Below are 18,576 nucleotides of genomic sequence, written 5' to 3' on the forward strand. Positions count from 1 at the left end.
GTGCATGCTGGAAATCCGAAACAAACACAGAGAATGGTGGAGAAACTCAGCAAGTCTGACAGCATCTGTGGAGAGAGAAAAATAGAGTTCACATTTGAAGTCTGGTACGAAAAAAAAGTAAAATGGGTGTAAGTTGATGTGTGATAAGAAGGGAATGGGTTCACAATACTATGGCCAGAATACTCAACACAAACAAAACACAATAATCCAAAAGTAGCCTCACTAACGTCCTGTACGACCGCAACATAATCCCAACTCCTACACTCAATGGTCTTAAGGACATGAGTGAATCAGATTGGTTTTCACTACTCAGTTGCCATTCGGTTTGATTTTTACTCCACAATTTTACTGAATTTAAGTTTCACCATCTTCCATGGTGGGATTCATACAGCCATCTCCAGAACAGTAGCTCAAGCTTCTGGTTTAGTTATGCATTGATATGCCCACTACTCTGAGTGGGCATACACTCGTCCTGAGTGCACAGTGTACTATGCTTCTCTGTTGAATTTAGCCTATGCTTGAAAGCATAAATAATGTGCAAAGATGGCTTCTTTCAATCCATTTCATTCAATTCAGAGTCATAATTATTGGGCACAATCTGAAATGAATTAGAACGCTTGACTTATGCTGAGCAAACAGGAAATACTGGAAAAACTCAGCAGGTGTGGCAGCATCTGTGGAGCGAGAAACAAAGTTAATGTTTCAAAGTTTCAAAAAAATCTTTTTGCTCTTGTTTTGTTTGTGTTGAGTATTCTGGCCATAGTATTGTGAACCCATTCCCTTCTTATCACACATCAACTTACACCCATTTTACTTTTTTTTCGTACCAGACTTCAAATGTGAACTCTATTTTTCTCTCTCCACAGATGCTGTCAGACTTGCTGAGTTTCTCCACCATTCTCTGTGTTTGTTTCGGATTTCCAGCATGCACAGTACTTGGCCTTTGGTTCTAATCAAAGATCTCCTGGCATTTGTGGCAGTCCAGAGAAGTTTCACTTGGTTGATGCCAAGTATGGAGGGATTTTCTTATGAGGTGAGATTGAGTAGGTTGGACTCGTTGGAGTTGAAGAATGAGAAGAGACCTTAGAGTTTAAAGTTTTTGAGAAGATTTGTAGCTTGGGGTGTGGATGAGGTTGTAGGCTTCCTTGCTGAGCTACTGTGTTTCAAATAGACCCGCTCGGCAAGTGAGACCTTACAGTCATAGAGTCGTAGAGTAATACAGCATGGAAATGGGCCCTTAAGCCCAAACTGGTCCATGCTGACCATGGTGCCCAATCAGCTAATTCCAATTGCCTGCATTTGGTCCATATCCCTCCAAACCCTTCCCATCCATGTATCTATCCAAATGTTTCTTAAAATTGCTATTGTACCTGCCTCAACCACTTTCTCTGGCAGCCCATTCCATATTTGCGCCACTCTCTGCATGAAGAAGTTGCTCCTCAGGTCCTTGTTAAATCTTTCCCTTCTCTTCTTAAACCCATGCCCTCTAGTTTTCAATTTCCTATCATTCATCTCAAAAGTCCTATCCTGGCCAACCTCTCCCTATAACCTAGGCCCACTAGTCCTGGCAAATTCCTCGTAAATCTTTTTTGCACATTTTCCAGTTTAACTATGTCTTTCCTATAACAGGGTGACCAAAAGTGTACACAATACTCCAACAGTGGCCTCACCAACGACTTATACAACTGTAGCATAACATCCCAACTCCTATACTCAATGCCTCGACCAATGAAGGCCAGCATGCTAAATGCCTTCTTCACCACCCTATCGACCTGTGATGCCGCTTTCAATGAACTATGTACTTGTACTCCTGGATCCCTCTGTTCCACAACACTCTTCAGGACCTTACCATATACTGTACAAGTCCTACCTTGGTTTGGCTTTCCAAAGTGCAATACCTCACACTTATTTGTATTGAATTGCACTTGCCAGTTCTCAGCCCACTTCCCCATTTGATCAAGATCCCTCTGTTATTTTTGATAACGTTCCTCACTATAAATGATACCTCCTAATTTTGTATCATCCACAAACTTACTAATCATGCCTTGTACATTCACATGCAGATCATTTATGTAAATAACAAATAGCCTTATTAAAACATATAATATTCTTGGGAGGCTTGAAACAGTAGACGTGGAGAGGTTGGTTCCCCTAATCCAAGAGTAAGGAATTGCACATTTAAGTCAGAGATAAGGAAATACTTTGTTTCTCACAGGGAATGGTCAATGTGTGGAATTCATTAAGTCAGAGGGCTCCCGAGGCTGTATTGTTATGTATATTCAAGGCTGAGATTTCTAATCATTAAGGCAGACACGGGTTATGGGCATAAGACAGGAAAATGGAGTTAAGGATGATCAGATCAGCCAGGATCTCAGTGAATGGATAAGCAAAATCAATAGGCTGAATGGCTGACTTCTGCTCCCACATCTTACCGTCTTAAGGACTGCTCTCCGAAATATGTGGCATAGAGTCACTGGGTCAAATAACATCCTTTCGCCAAAACAGTTCTGCAAGTGGTAAATCAGTGTAATTTCTTCATCAGACTACAAATAATTAATGTTGCTCCCTCCTTCTGTTTCTCCTTTACCTCTTCCTCCATTAGTTGTTTGCTTGTTGACAAGTTCTCTCTTATCACCTCTCTTCGATCCCCTTATTCGTCATTCTCAAGTTCAAGACATGTCAAATTGATAAGTGGGAGCCAAGACCTGACAATGTTAGCAGCCAAAGGCTGGAAGATACAACTTTGAAAGAACCAGGATGGAAGATGTGAAGGACCAAAATGAGCCAGCAGTGATCTGCAGGGAAACTTAGTTCAAGCATAAGGGAAGGATTGAAAAAAACACAATGACGAAACCTATTTTTCATTAACACACTCCCAATGTTATGAAGAAAAATCCCACTTCCATACACATTACACTTGACATTTTTGTAGTAGTGGATCAGTGTGTTAACAAGTGTGGATTCTCTCTCTCCTTTCTGCAATGTAGTGATATTGTCAAAGGATAGAATCCCACCAAAAGATAATCCAGAGAATTCAACAGCTGTGCTGCAACTTCAAACCAGCCCAAATGCTGATTTGGTGCCAGTGAATGTAGGAAGTTGATGTCACCATCTGGAAAACCTGCATCTCGGGCAGCAATACCAAATCTCAGGCTCCCACAGCTCTAGATAGACCCATCCACCTCCAGCTGGTTAAAATTGCATTATATAGTGGTTTTTGTGGAAAGATTAATAAAATATAGAGTAATGCAAAGGCCAAGCAAAATCCTCTGTTTCTCTTCAGCTGTGGCTCAGCTGGTAACACTTCAGTCTCTGAAGGTTGCGGGCTTAAAGACAGGATTTGTGCACAAAATGTCCATGCAGACACTCCAGTGCTGTACTGAGGCGGTGTTGTACTTCACATCCGACTTAAACTGATGCCCCATCTGTTTACTGAGGTGAACACAGAAGATCCTATCACACTGTTCCGAAGAAGAGCTGAGAAACCAATCTTGGCATCCTGGCCAATACTTATTCCCCAACAAGCCACTGAAACAAATTAATCTGGTCATTACCTGATGCAGTTTGTGCCAGCCTACATTATAACACCGGGTAGTCTGCCATGCTCTTTCTCCGTAGCAGGGGCAGAGGTGGAGAAGGCATTCAATCAGGTGCGATGTGATGGATCAAGATCCCACCACCTTCCCTCCTCCACTCCCAAGTCTGTTGTGAGAAGGCCTATTCCCGGCCTTCCTACCTTTCTGTCGGCAACTAAGGGGTCTGAGAGCCACCTCCCCTACACTTGCTGCTAAGCCACCTCACCCTACTCTCCCACAACCCCATGGTCCATTAACCCCTTCCATCAACTCTCACCTGAGTCCAGGGATCGAAAGAGGATCTGGGTGATGGGTGGGTGTCTTGCCTTCAGCAGCCACAGGCTTGATGTTACCATTAAGCATGATCTCAGCCAAGACTGGCTGGTGACCTTTCAATTGTCTGCATGGCATATACAGTAGTACCACTGTGACTTCCCAGGAGGTGCCAACACCTTACAGTAGTTTATAAATTCATGAGGGGCATGGATAAGGTGAATAGCCAAGGTTGTTTCCCCAAAACGGAGAAGTTGAAAACTAGGAGCCATATTTTTAAGGTGAGAGGAGAAAGATTTAAAAAGAACATGAGGCAACTTTCTGACACAGAGAGTGATTAGCATGTGTAATGAATTGCCAGAAGAAGTGGTGGATACAGGTGCAGTTACAAGATTTAAAAGACATTTGGATAAGTACATAAATAGGAAAGGTTTGAAGGAATATGAGCCAAACACAGGCAGTTGGGAGTAGTTTAGTTTGGGAATATGTTCGGCATAGACTAGTTGGACCAAAGGGTCTATTTCCAAGCGTATGACTCTGTGACTCTATATGTTTATCCAAAAGGGAACAAATTTAAAAGTGTCACTAACAGCTTCAACAACAATACAACTTCCACAATCATATTCCCTTGTAGTCTGCACTTTTTTGAAAATAAGCTCTGACAGGTAAAAGATCAACTGCATTCCAGGCTGACTCTTCATGTTGAGCTTGCCAATTGAGTTCATATCTTCTGCAAATAAAGGCCATGATCGTGTGGGTGCCAAGTCACAGCCATTTCAAATATTTAGTGTTTAACAAGTGAAATTTCGAGGTCTTGGACAGAGCGCAGCGATAACTTGCCAGAATCGCACCAGGGGTACACATCTTCAGTCTTGTTGAGAGGCTGAAGAAGCTAAATTCACTTGCCTTGTAGCAGAGAAAGTTGATGGAATATTTAAAAGAGGTGTTCAAAATCATGAATAATTTTCATAAAACAAATAGGGACAAACTGTTCTCAGTGGCAAGAGGGTCAGTAACCAGAGGGCACACATCAACTAACACGGCAAAGAAACCCAGGTGACATGAGGTTAAAAATATCATGTTACGCATTGAGGTTTTACACCCTGGAATGTAGTACTTCAAAGCAGCTTGAGAAACTTTAAAAAGAAAATTAGGGAAATGTTTCAAGGGTAAGAACTTGAAGGGTTGTGGAAGAAAAAGCGGGGGGGTGGGGTTATGTGAATAGCTCTTTCAAAGAGTCAGTACAGTCTCAATGGGTCAAATGGCTTCCTTCATACTGTATCGTCACATGAATCATGTTGGATCCATACAAATTCTAAATGAAAACGCAGTTTTCAATTATTTACAGTGAACCTGAGAAATTGGACATGCCTATACATCAAGAGATGCAAACACCTTGGAATATTGTTCATTTTTGCTATGAAATATTGGAGTCAAGGGAATGCAAAACCGGTGTCATAACACAAGTGAAGGTGGATCCTGAAAAAACAAAAGCTGTCTCCGGCTTAAAGGAATGGCAGCTCATAATAGGATTTTTTTGCAGCCTCAGTGATATGAATTCCAAAAAACCCTTCAGTAGTACATGATTCATCAGAGGACAGCCTACAGCAGGATGTTGCTGCAATGTGGCTATAAATATTGTCATCTTCTGCCCCTTCTATGCATTTATTGATCAGAGGAGAATGACACTTAGGCAACCAAGGTTCAAATCTCTTAAAATTTGGTCTCCAATTGGACAAGAACTGGCCACAAGGCCACTTACCAGAATTGGTCCTTATTCCACTCTTGACTGCAGTTTGAAGGATTTGCAGAAGGTAAACCTGACAGTTGCCCAGGCCTCACTTCCCACAGTGAAGTCAGGAAGCTGACTTGTCTGCAAGTATTCTTCTGAAGTGTGTATCCAGCATTAGTTGTGTGGCACGAACTTACACTTCACAAAAACTCTCGTTCCACTGCAGTTACCTTCACGTAAGTTGAAAACTGAAGCAAGGTTTTACAAGGTTACGTAGAAGGATTCTCGGCTCCTGTGATAGCATTTTTCATTTAACAACTGAATTCATAGAACCCAATTAATGATGATGTGAAAATGAAGCATGCCAGGTTTTTACAAGGTTTAGTTTGTATCTTGTGTATTTTGTTTGTATTTTTGAAACAGAAAAGCTACAATGGTTGAAATTCAGACTGCCAAGAGGAAAACATTCACCCTCAGTGCATTGTAAACTAAAGCTGAGAATGCCAGTGTGTGCTTCAGTAAAAAGAAGCAAGCTTATAAAACCAAGTTAGCATGTGGGAAAACACTCATTGGGTCTAATGCAAACCAATATATCTGCTACCAGCAATTAAACTGGTTCTTGAATTGGTCAGATTGTGGTACTCAAGGTTGTCCTTTGGGAACTGTTGTAAAACAAAGCAGGGAGACTTCTATTAAATGATTAATAACAGTGATAGATCAGAAGTTAATTGTATGACAGCAGTGTGGTAGTTGATGAAGTAACCATTTCCGATGCTATTAAAAATAATGAATGAATTATTCGACAAACTTGTGAACTGTTTCACAGTTGGACACAGGATGGAGTCAGTCAGAATGGCACCCTGTTGACTGCCAGAACACCTGAACTTAATTAACTGCAAAATTTATCAATTTTCCTCGAGGGGGCCCTGTTATGAGTGCAGTGGTAATGTCCCTACCCCTGGACCCAGAGACCTTGGCTCAAGTCCCATCTACTCCAGAGATGTACCATAAAATCTCTGAACAGATTGATGAGCAAAAAAAATGTTTTTAAAAAAAATCCATTTATTCATGAGGGCTCTTGTGGTGCAGTGGTACTGTCCCTACTTCTGAGCCAGGAGGCCTGGGTTCAAGTCCCACCTACTCCAAAGGTGTGTAGTAACATCTCTGAATAGGTTTCATCCCACAGTCCAAAGATGTGCAGGTTGGGTGGACTGGCCATGGTAAATGCAGGGTTATGGGGTGACAGTTGGAGGTGAGCAGGAGATGAAGCTGAGGGTGGAATACTCTTTGGAGGGTCACACAGACTGAATGGCATCTTTCCACAGTGTAGGAAATGGAAAATTCTTCAAGGCATGCAGTTTTCAACATCCCTTCGAACCACTGCACAGGGAGTTAGGATTACAGTTTTGACACCTGCATTCCCAACCCCACACATCAGTTTTACATAGAGAGAAAATGGGTTACATGGTCTATAAGCACCTCCAAGGACTTATATATTTTTATGAGATTTTATTATAAATTTTAAATTTTATGACATGCTATATTTGGGCAAGTGCAGCATGGATTTAAACATAGACAATGATAGCAATCAAATGTGTCCTGGAGGATCAGTGGCTCTTTGACTCCATGTTTTGCTTATCTCAATGATGAGAACATCACACATTAGGCTGGCTGAAACTCTAATGTTTGCCAGTAAAAAGCTCAACTCGTTAAAAAAAATTGGTTAAATATTAAATTGTACAAGATGAATCATGGCATGAGAAAGGTAGAATTAGTTCAGAAGGAAGTGACATACCCACGGACCAAAGATACTTTTTAAAAGTAATTTTAAAGAAATACATAGCCACCATTTTCCTTATATACAGGCAGCTATCTTTAAGTTAGGAATGTAAGCTTCCATGCCCTCTGAAGCCAGAATTGACAATTAACAGCCACAACTGGGATATTTATTCTCATGCAATGCTCTTCATATAACACATCAAAAAATAATCAATACCCCTTGATGAACAACAGACTTCTAATTACCACAAAATGCCAGCTTATTATAATGCCAGAGAACTTGTAAGTACGTTTATTGGAAATGCTGCATAGGTCAATATGTTAAATCTACTCTCCCATCAACTAAGGGAAAGTTTCCAGATTCATGCACTATCTGTAGTTTACCATTTTGTACTTGATAAAGGAGAATCTCTCTTTTAAACTCAAGTCACGTTGAGTGTACAACAATGTATATTGAACAGCAGTTGCTGGAGAAACTGAGCAGGTTTGGCAGCATCTGTGGAGAAAAAAAAACAAAGGAAGCATTTCGAGTCCAGTGACCCTTCTTCAGACCTGATCATAGCTAGTGGTATTTCTGCTGAAGGCATAGGGGTGGTGGTTTGTGTGGTGGAGTTGGGGATGTTAGGGTGGTGTAAAGGAGTGAGCAGATCAGTGGAGATGGTGACCAGAGAGAGAAAATGATATTTAACCAGACAAAGAGATGGGAGGCTGGAGCTGGGTGGCATGCTGTTTGGATGGTCGACGCAGACTCAATGGGCTGAATGGCCTCTTTCACCATCCCTTCAAACCACTGAACAGGGAGGTAGGGTTGCAGTTTGGACACCTGCACCTCCAATCCTGCACATCACCTCTACTTTGAGAGAAAATGGGTTACATGTTCTGTAAGCATCTCCAAGAACTTAAACCTTGTTTTTTTTTTATTAGATTCGGAGAAAGAAAAGCTGATAATGAGGACCATAAATAGCTGAAAATGGATTGGCTGTGCTGAAGATAGCCCATTTTGTGAGGGAGCCTGTGGTGTGGGTTGGCTAAAGGACATAGAAGGTGTTCAGATTCTAAAAGTATTGAATTTGATCATTAGCCCTGAAGGCTGTGGGGTCCCCATGCAAAGAATGTGATGCTGTTCTTGCAGTTTGCACTGAGCCTCACTGGAGCACTGCAGCAAGCCCAAGACAGAAATGCAGTTGCTGCAGACGAGATTGAGTGAAGTGCAAGTAAATTGCTGCTTCACCCGGAAGGTGTGTTTGGGGCCTTGGATACTGAGGAGGGAGGAAGCAAATGGACAGCTATTGCACCTGCTACGTTTGCATGGGAAACTGCTGTGGGATGTGGGGAAGTTTTAGGACTGAAGAAGGAATGGGCCAGACTGTCCCAGAGGTCCCTGTAAAAGGCTGACAAGGGAACGAAAGAGAAGATGCGTCTGGTGGTGCTAACCTGCTGGAGGTAGTGGAAATGATGGGTTATGGTCCTTGGGATGTGGTGGGGTTGGAAGTGAGGACCAGGGCACCCTATTGGTGTTGGGGGAGAGGAAAGAGAAAGAATGAGTGCAAAAGTGTGGAAAATAAGTTGGACACAACTCAGGACCCTTTCAACAACAGTGGTGGAGAATCCTCGTTTGAGAAGAAAGGTGGATATTTCTCAGCCATCTGTGTGGAATTGGCATCGTCAAATGTCATGGAGATGCAACTGCTGTTCTTCATTTTATTTTAATGTAAAACTGAGGCAGATCAATGACAGATCAAGGGTTTTCTAGCCTGCCCAGAACATGGCATTTTTGACAATGAAGCACATCCACACTGTTGCGCTAGCCTGTTCGGTGAGATAAAATCAAGTATTGGAGTGTGCCTTCAACTCAAAATTTAATGGCATGAAAAGCAGGAGTCTTGCCAACAGTCAAAGGAAGCACAGAACATAATCCCTACTGGGATATGGCTGATTCATTGAATTGTCAAATATCGTTGGCTAATGTTTTAGTTAAGAAGGTCTAGTGAGAATTTATAATCATGCTTTGTTTTCTTTTTCACTCACGAATTTAAGCGAAAGAAAGAAAATGACTGATGTGACAATTAAGACTAACCTGCCCCTTCAGTTACTGGAATGACTAATTGAAAGAGACAATGGTAAATGGGTCAAATTCTCTTTCCTCTTTACATTCTATGATTTCAATTGACATCTTAAGTAGACCTTACAATAACTCAACATATCTTTACCTGGTCTGCACTTGCAAAATTACAGTTTCCTCTGGAGTGCAATCAGGAGGTTAGGCCCAAATTGTCTAAGGTTGGAAGCCAAATTTCTACTATAATGCATTTCCATAAACATAAATGTTAAATCACAAATGGGGGAAATACAGTGGAATCTTTTATATCATTTGTAAGTTTAAGTTTGGTAACCTGGTGCAGATTTTTCTGTACAAGGTGAAAATTAGTTATCATAAGTAAATATTTTGCTTAAGTAAACAGTGCTGTGTCCTGCATTTGATTTTAAAATCATCAAAAAAGACAAACTTAAAAGGTACATTGAGCCACTTACATGTTGCATGAAAGGATGAGTCAGTTTAATTGTAAATTAATTAATTTTAATGTCTCTAATTTACACTGTGCATTCAAGAAAATTGAACCTAACTGAGTTGACAAATATGCAAAGTGCATTTTTATGCTAAGGCGACACAGGCATTTGAGTCCAGTCCATACCCTGCAGTTAGCTATAAATCCTACCCACTGCCCAACCTCTTATCACATTTTCCCATCCACAAGATAAAGGGCTATGTGATCAGCTGAATCTGCAACTATTTTATTTGCTACAGCTCACAGTCACCTCTGAATTCCACCATGAAACCTCTGGCAAAGATTTTAAGATTTATGTTAAAATGAGAAACAGTCAAAGCTGGAATACTAACTGGGAAAAGACAGGATTTTTCACAGGATCTCTGTCAATCAATGATCAAAGGATATGACAGAGACACTCGAGAGTCCTTTACTGATCAGCTTTGGACACTCAGGCAATTAAATAGAGGACAGTGCTCCCACTTGACTAATTCAGAAGTTTGCATGATATCATCGTGAATGGTCATTGGCTCCTGTAGAAGGAACAATTTTAAGAATGGAGAAGTTGGGCAGAAAACAGAAGGCAGGAATGTGTTAATTAGTGTACACCTACTAATCTAGCCACATAATTGCTTTACACAATATTGTACACTTAATTGGTCGAAGACAAATAATGGTCACCTGGGAAACCTACCAATTCATTAGGGATAGACTGATACCCAGAGGTATTCCCGGTGGCAGTCACGGTTCTTTATCAACGGCATACTGGGTTCAGCTAAGCTGACTGCAACTGTGCCCTCAAGATATATAAATTACACTATTTCTCAGAAGAAAAAAGAATGCACACAAAGTGGAGGGTACAGATTACAAGTTAGTGGAATTTAGAAGATTATGCAATATGAAAGAGAAAATGCTGGAAATGCTCAGCAGAACATCTGTTGAAAAGGAACAAGAGAGCAATTTTTTTAAGTCAATGATTTTAAAAGAGTATGATCATCCAACTGAAACTTGAACTTTGTTTACCTCTCCACAGATGTCGCCTGACCCACGAAGCATTTCCAGCATTCTCTTTCTTCCTTTAAATTTTAGACTTCCTTTATCTGCAGTTGTTATTTTGGAAGGCCGTGAATTACGAAGTTCACCTGCAGCTCTATTTTATCTATCATAATGCTTTGCACAGTGGCAAAGGGTGCCCTTGTGATAAGAGGTTTTAAAATTGCCTTAAAGAAGTAAAGGGTGATATAAAGGCTAAGAGTTTTAGGGGGGAATTTCAGAGTGTAGGGCCTGAGCAGTTCAAAGCATGGTGATGAAAGATGGAGCAATAAAAATTATCCAAAACTAGTTGAGTGCAGACAGTGTTGTAGGGATGGAGCAAAGGAGTAAGGTGATGATTCTCACTCAGAGATAGTAAGAACTGCCGATGCTGGAGTCAGAGATAACACAGTGTGCAGCTGGAAGAACACAGCAGGGCAGGCAGCATCAAAGGAGCATGAAAATTGACGTTTCCGTCTGAAGAAGGGTCCCGACCCGAAACGTCAGATTTCCTGCTCCTCTGATGCTGCCTGGTCTATAAGTGATGATTCTCATCTTGGTTTTCAATCAGGAAGAACACTCTCAAATTCAGAATATTTTGTGTAGTTTGAGAAGGCTCACATTAAGGTTATGGATTTCTGTACAACTGCTTCACCTGTCTCCTCATTAACAGGAACAAACTTTGAGTTAAAAATTATCACTCTGAACTCTACCAAATTTGCACTGTAGTAGGATGTCTTCTGGTGGTCCCTGCCAAGGGTAGGGTGCAGGGCTGTTAGCTGGTGATGATGAGTTGTGATGACGGCGAAGGGATCAGTGACAAAATGAGCCAGTCAGAAGAATGAAGACCCCTTACAGTGACATGCACACATTTAAAATGTGATGCACACTGCGCAAGGCTTTTATTATACATGATAAATAACATCCCCCAGGGGAGGTTGCAGTTTAGTAATAGATTATAAGACTAGTAAGCAACAAATGGGTCTCAAGAGCCAAGTTCACACTTGATAATATACCAAATGTTCCAGACATCCCACTTGCATTGGATGAAGGTAAATGCATTTTACATGAGGTACTGGATGATAAACCTCTGAATCTTAGCTCCTCTGCCATACTGCCCCTGGTTCCCAAAATCAGAATGAGAAATACAATCAACAGCAATTGAAAATTGGATTCACAATAACTGGATTAACAGCCGGATCCTTGAAGAAGATGACTTTCTCCACAGTTTTAAAATGTTGTTGTACCTTTTACAGTAGTTTGGGGCCAGGGAATGTATTCACAACCCATATATCTAACTGTAATTGTAATATTGTAATTAAAAAGTAATTGAAGCAGCATAGCACTGTGAAACCAATTAAATTTGTATTAAATCTAAATTATATCTTTCATGTCTCGGCTTTCTTGGAGATGAAAAAGACAAGTTTTTTCCGGTAACGTAGAGGGAAGGAGGATGACATGGAAGAGAAGAAAATCCGGATGTGAGTGAGGATGAGTTGGCAAATCAATAGAGAAATGAATTATGCCAATTTCACGTCAGTCTGATAAATTCTGCGCATCTGCATTCTCTCACATTATCCATGTTAAGATGGTGATGCACAGTGCTGCCAACAATTTGTTTGAACTTAACAGTTACCCAATTCTGGCAAAATGCTCAACTCCAGCTGCACCATGCATACAAATCTCAATTCAGGTATTTTTGGGCTCTCTCTTCACAAAAAATCTTGAACAAGTTGGGGAAAGTACAAAACCTTTTAAACATTTAAACCCAGCAAATAAAGTTCCCTCACCTGGGAAAAAAAAATCCATTACTAAAAATTAGGCAGTGAATGACAGTCAAACATTCAGCCGCACAAATATTGCTGTTTGGAGTGATCTCTGGTGAAGGTACATTCTTTAAATTTTCATTCAATAAAACTTTTCAATTTGTTTTCTTCTCTCCCTCCCAAAGAATGTTCACTTTCACAACATGTTGAATTATTTTACCAAAGATTTCACCAAAGATAATCAGTCCTAAGTCTTCATCTGGTCTACACACTGAAGTATTACTGAGGGGAAAGAACTCCTGAACAAACCTACACTGAGTACAGTAGGCACATGTCACTCGGTAGCAGCCAATCCCTGCTTCACTTGTACAGATGAACAGCACTGCATTGAAACAATTGGAAAAGCTGAAAAGAAGGTTTAACGAATGTGAAATTTGCCTTGTTCTTTGACCTTAATACAATTGAAATGATTTTATTGCAGCAGGTGATCAGACTGGAAAAGAACACAATTTGTCCCACTAATGTTCAGATTAAGTAGAGCCTAGATTGTTTCTGGAACACTGGACTCTTCTGAAAAGACATCCAACTGTCCTTGAGAAAGTCAGACTGCACCACTTGTCTTGAGGGCTTCCGAGACAGATGCAGTGGCTGGGACTTCCAGAAGGAGGCACACTTGTATAGGTTGAAAACTATCAATCAAGCAGGGTGGCGCAATGACTTAAATCCAGTCTAAATTTAAAATCAAAAACTTTGAGGCGCACAGAATTTATCACACGGATAACACAACCTTAATTTCCACAGAGATGCCAAAATGATTCTGAAAAAGATTTCTGTATGTCAAAGCATCAGAAAAATTCCCCCAATTCCAGAGTTTGCATGTTTGTTGCAGATTTCAACCCTTGTATCCAAGGAGAAATGCATTTGAGCACCTGTCCCTAAGGCAGGCTAGTTAAATTTACGAACAAGAACAGAAGTTGCTGGAACGGTTCAGCAGGTCTGGCAGCATCTGTGAAGAAAAATCAGAGTTAACGTTTCGGCTCCTGTGACCCTTCCTCAGAACAGATTTACAGTATCTTACTGCCACTGTTCTAATGCAGGAAGTTTTTTTTTCCCCAATCTGATCTATGACCAGCCAGGACACCCTGACCTATCATAACTCAAACACAGAGACAAGATTTATGTAGTTTGTAAAGCGAAGACCGCAAGCCCCATTGCACATACGAGGAAAAAATGAATTTCCATTCTCAGCCTATTTCAGCACAAATTCACAGGAAATTCATTCCTAGCATTTTACTTAGCACGCAGAAAAGTATAGACGAAGTACACGTGTGCAGTTGAGTTCACGCAGCAAATCAGCAGAGGATTTTTTTTAAAAAATCGCTGCATCTACCTATACACAGCAATTGGACATGCCGTGCAGTCTCTGTTCGGAATTGGCTCTCCAAGGTGCTGCCGGGACGTAGAAAATTGCATTTTAACAGACCAAATTCTCCCTCCGAAACTTACTGGACAAACAGCTCTAAGACAGTTCGGCAAAGCCTGCTTCAGATATGAACTTCGAAATACAGGCATGTGTGCGGTATTATGTTGTCTTTCGTGACTGCCCAGTGTTTGTGCGATTACAATCAGCTTGATCCTAAATATCTCAACAAACTGAAAAGAAACCTTTCGGAAGTCTCCCGCTCCCCGCCTCGAACAACGTTTGCTCGTCATTAGTTTGGAACGATTTCACCTTTCCGTTTGTTACATTTTAGGAGTATCAAATTGTTGCACTACAATCTCTCAATGGAGGACAACTTTGAAGTCGAGGAGTCTTTTACACGGTGGGGATGTGGTTTGGGGAGTTGGCTGTTGAACCGCTGGCGGCTTGAGATGGACACTCGCGAGTCTCTTTCCGGGACTGTTGCTCGCAAACAGAAGATGAACATTGCTGCCACGGGAAGAAGGTGAGAGAGGATCTGTTTGAACGATCCTCTCGGGTCATTCCGATCCTGTAATTGAAAAATCGATGCAGTGTCCTGCAGTCAGAGAGATACCGGTGTGAAAAATAGAAGCTCTGTTCACCGTCCACGGTTTACAGCCTCTCAGTCCAATTTATTTTCCAGGAGGCCAGGCACTTTCAGCCTCACAGATGAAAACGATTGTCTTGGCCATCATATTCTCTTAAATCACAACCACATTTTACTCAATTATGCCGGGAGTTTGACCGTTTTATGCAGACTGGTCCAAGCACGATTTTAACAGCCTTGCCAAGTGGCAGGTTCACAGATTGCTACTCTTTGCTCTTGTTATGAACTTAACTGGCTACCACTCTGCGTACACCCATCTCTGAAAGGGACACAGGTCCCAGTAGCGCCCTTCACATGTCATTTCTTTCACAAACCGGCTGTAACACACAAAGAAAAAGGCAATGACAATGTACAGCACTTTATTTCCCCCTCTCTTACCCTTTTCCCTTCGACCTGCGGCGCAGAGAGCCCAAGGAAGCAGCCAGCAGCATCCCAGTAGCAGTTTCTTCATGGTCCCTCGTCTCGGTGGGAGGGATCCTGGATGCGTCCAAACCTCCTCAAGCCTTGCGATTTCTTTAACTCTAACGGCAGCGGCTCTTCTCGAGGCGAGGGAGTCGGACGGTGGTCTAGCGGCCGATCCTTTCACGCCGCACTTTCAGACAGCACTTTAACCAAAACTCCGGCTCCGCGGTGAGGGTCCCTTTTTGTCAGTGTGTGCGTGTGTTGCAACCTGCTGCGCTCAGGCGGACCTGATTGAGCGCGGGCGCTTTGATTGACAGGCGGGCTCCTCCAATCGGTGCCGTGCCGCAGGTCTCCGCTTTCCAAAGATGGAAAGTTACATCCAACAGGCGACCAATGGGAGGGCGCGGGGCCGGCGCGTGCACCCCTTTCCCCGCCCCCTGGGCTCAAGACGCGTGTGGTTCTGCCGCACAAGCCGGTGTCTGCGGCTGGAGGCGATCCCTTTCCCTCTCTCACAGACGGACTCGGAGAGGAACAGGGGTGGCGGATGTTCAGCCTTCACTTCTACCACCAGACGCGCCACCTACCCCCCCACCCCCCAACCCCGATCCCAGTCGGAAGCAAAGCTGACCTTTGCCAGCAATGGGCAGAGGCGAAACACTCTTCCCTCCCCTCCCTTTTGCTAATCTCAGACGGCCGAGTGAACCGGTTGCTCGTTATCTGCAACGTTTTGTTCCCCGAGTGCAGGCACCATGCGAATTCGAATTAATAGATTGATCCAGGAACCTCAGAGCATTGCATACGGACTGCCGCAAAAAGAGCATCAATGTTAACCCTTGAAGCTCGAGCGTCAGAGATTTATTAAAGTTTGTTCTTCGTGTTTTATGCTTCTTCCTGAAAAACCTGTTGCATAACCCCGCATCGAAAATTGATCATTTCTGTTTGTAAACCTCGCAGGATGTCAGATCAAACAAAATGACATTGTCGCACATGACAAGCGGAAATCGGTAATTATTTTAAAAATGCATATTGGTGAGAGAATTTACGACTGAGATTGTCAAATCTAAAACTGTCAGATTTTAAACTCCACAGTGTGTGATATAAACCTGATACAAATAAAATTATAACACTAATTTGAAATAAGACACCAATAGTAGTAAGTGCTCTATTGCTTGAAGTGTCATTTAATATTGACTAACCCCCAAACTAAACAGACACAATTATCTTATTAAATCAGCTTGATCACAAGCAAGATGATGTAACTATCATAGTACACACAGTTAGTTCATAATTAACATCATGTCATGCATGAGTTAAGTCCAGCTCACATCGCAGTCTTAGATTGATAATTAATGTTAGACAGTGCGTATTACATAGCGACAGTTTGTCTCAGCTGGTAGTACTCTCACCCCTGAGTCAGAAGGTAGGAGGATCAATCACATAACTCAAGCTGTTCGTGCAAATGAGATGTTAACCTGAGGCCTGATTTAGTTATTCAGATAGATGTTAGAAGAGGAAGGGTCACTCGACCCGAAACGTTAACTCTAATTTCTCTCCGCAGATGCTGCCAGACCTGCTGAGCTTTTCCAGCAATCTCTTATTGTATCTGATTTAGAGCATCTGCAATTCTTTCCGTTTGTATTTCGATGTTAGAAAACCTCGTGGCATATGCTAAAGGAAAATGGTCCAAGTGAAATAGCCAACACACTTTCTTCAGTCAACTCTGAGAAAGAAATGCTTGCATTTATAGAGGGCTTTTCAAAATCGCAAGACACCCCAACAGGATGAGGGGTGTGGATATGCCAGCATTTATTGCCCATTCTTGAGGGCAGTGAAGGGTCAACCACATTGCTATGAATCTGAAGTCACATGCAGTTTCCTTATTGAAAGAGCATCCCATCCTCATTTAGGGGTGCCACGGTGGCTCAGTGGTTAGCACTGCTGCCTCACAGTGCCACGGACCCGGGTTTGATTCCATCCTCTCCCTGTGTCTGTATATGATTCCTTTGTGTACTCTGGTTTCTTCCCACAGTCCAAAGATGTGCAGGATAGGTGGATTGGCCATGCTAAATTGCCTATAATGTCCAGAGGTGTGCATGATAGATGGATTAGTCATGTAAATATGGGGATAAGATAGTGGGGTGGATCTGGATGGGATGCTCTTCAGAGGGTCAGTGTGGACTAAATGGGCGGAGTGGCCTGCTTGCACACTGTAGGGATTCAGTGATTCATTGCTCATAGATCCCATTTTTTGCTGGACAGGAAAGAAATGGGCTCGATTCACGCAGGTGGAGAACCTAAACTCAGCAGGGTCAATTGAAATTAGTAGAGGTTCAACGAATCCCCATTTTGTCTGTTCCAAGGACCTTAACCCTGTTGAGACACATGCAGAATTATGGAGAAGATATAAATCCCTTGAAGGGCATAGGAGTCTATTTAAGTGTCACGGCATTATTTATCATTCTCCATCCCTTCAAACAATGAAAAGAACAGGCTGCAACAGGTGAAGAGAACCAAACCATATCACTCGACATCCAATGGCGTTAACATCACTGAACCCCTCCAAATGCCGATACCTCATTCCATCTCCAACACCCCTTACGCTGCCTAATATGAATATTCTGGGATTATCATTGAACAAAAACTCGACTGAACCAGCCATATAAAAATGTCGTGACAAGACGTTCAGAATCATGCAGCAAGTAACTCACCTCCTGATTCCCCAAAGCCTGTTCACCACCTGCAAGGCAGAAGTCACTTATCTGGTTGAATACAGTTCCAAGAACAGTCAAGAAACTTGAAACCATCAAGGACTACCAGCCTGCTTGATTGACACCATATCTACAAACAATAACACCTTTCATCACCAACACAGAGCAATAGCAGCGCATACCAACTCCAGGATAAGTTGCAAAAATTCACTGAGGCTCTTCAGGTGGCATCTTGCCATGACCACTACCAAGGTCAAAGACAACAAGTACATGGGAACATCACCACCTGCAAGTTCCCCTTCAAGTCAAACACTATCCTGATTTGGATCTTTATCAGCGTTCCTTCACTTTCAAAATCCTAGAACTCCCTTCTTAATAGTGTGGGTTTACCAGACCAAATGGGCATCATCTTTCCAAGAATGCAGCTCTCCATCAACTTTTCAACGCCAATTAGGGATGTCTCATTTGAAATATTCAGATTGATCCTGAGAGTGGCCAGCGAGATGTTGCAGGGAAATGGAATTGACAGCCGAAGAATGGGAGTTTGTCTTCAATCCCTGCCACAATGTCCTGGTTCTTGCCATTACTAATTCAGAGGAAATTTAGCCTCACCAAAGACAGGCATGAGAACACAGAGATACTGGAGGTGTTGAAAGAAGTGTTGTTGTGGCAGAACTGGCAATTGTCGATATTA

At 42.1% G+C, this 18,576-nt stretch overlaps 1 protein-coding gene across 1 annotated transcript in view; it reads right to left on the minus strand.

The window, feature by feature from the left end:
* LOC109911123 (netrin receptor UNC5D-like) overlaps positions 1-15,419 on the minus strand; it is a 408,959-nt gene extending 393,540 nt beyond the window's left edge. The window contains exon 1 of the mRNA XM_048618665.1: positions 15,151-15,419. Coding sequence (XP_048474622.1) covers positions 15,151-15,223 — 73 coding nt within the window. The 5' untranslated portion in view covers positions 15,224-15,419. The remainder of the gene's footprint in view (positions 1-15,150) is intronic.
* Between the last annotated feature and the right edge of the window lie 3,157 nt (positions 15,420-18,576).

The sequence above is a fragment of the Rhincodon typus genome, chromosome 40 (genome assembly GCF_021869965.1).
Source record: "Rhincodon typus isolate 14 chromosome 40, sRhiTyp1.1, whole genome shotgun sequence".
In the NCBI taxonomy this organism is placed as follows: domain Eukaryota; kingdom Metazoa; phylum Chordata; class Chondrichthyes; order Orectolobiformes; family Rhincodontidae; genus Rhincodon; species Rhincodon typus.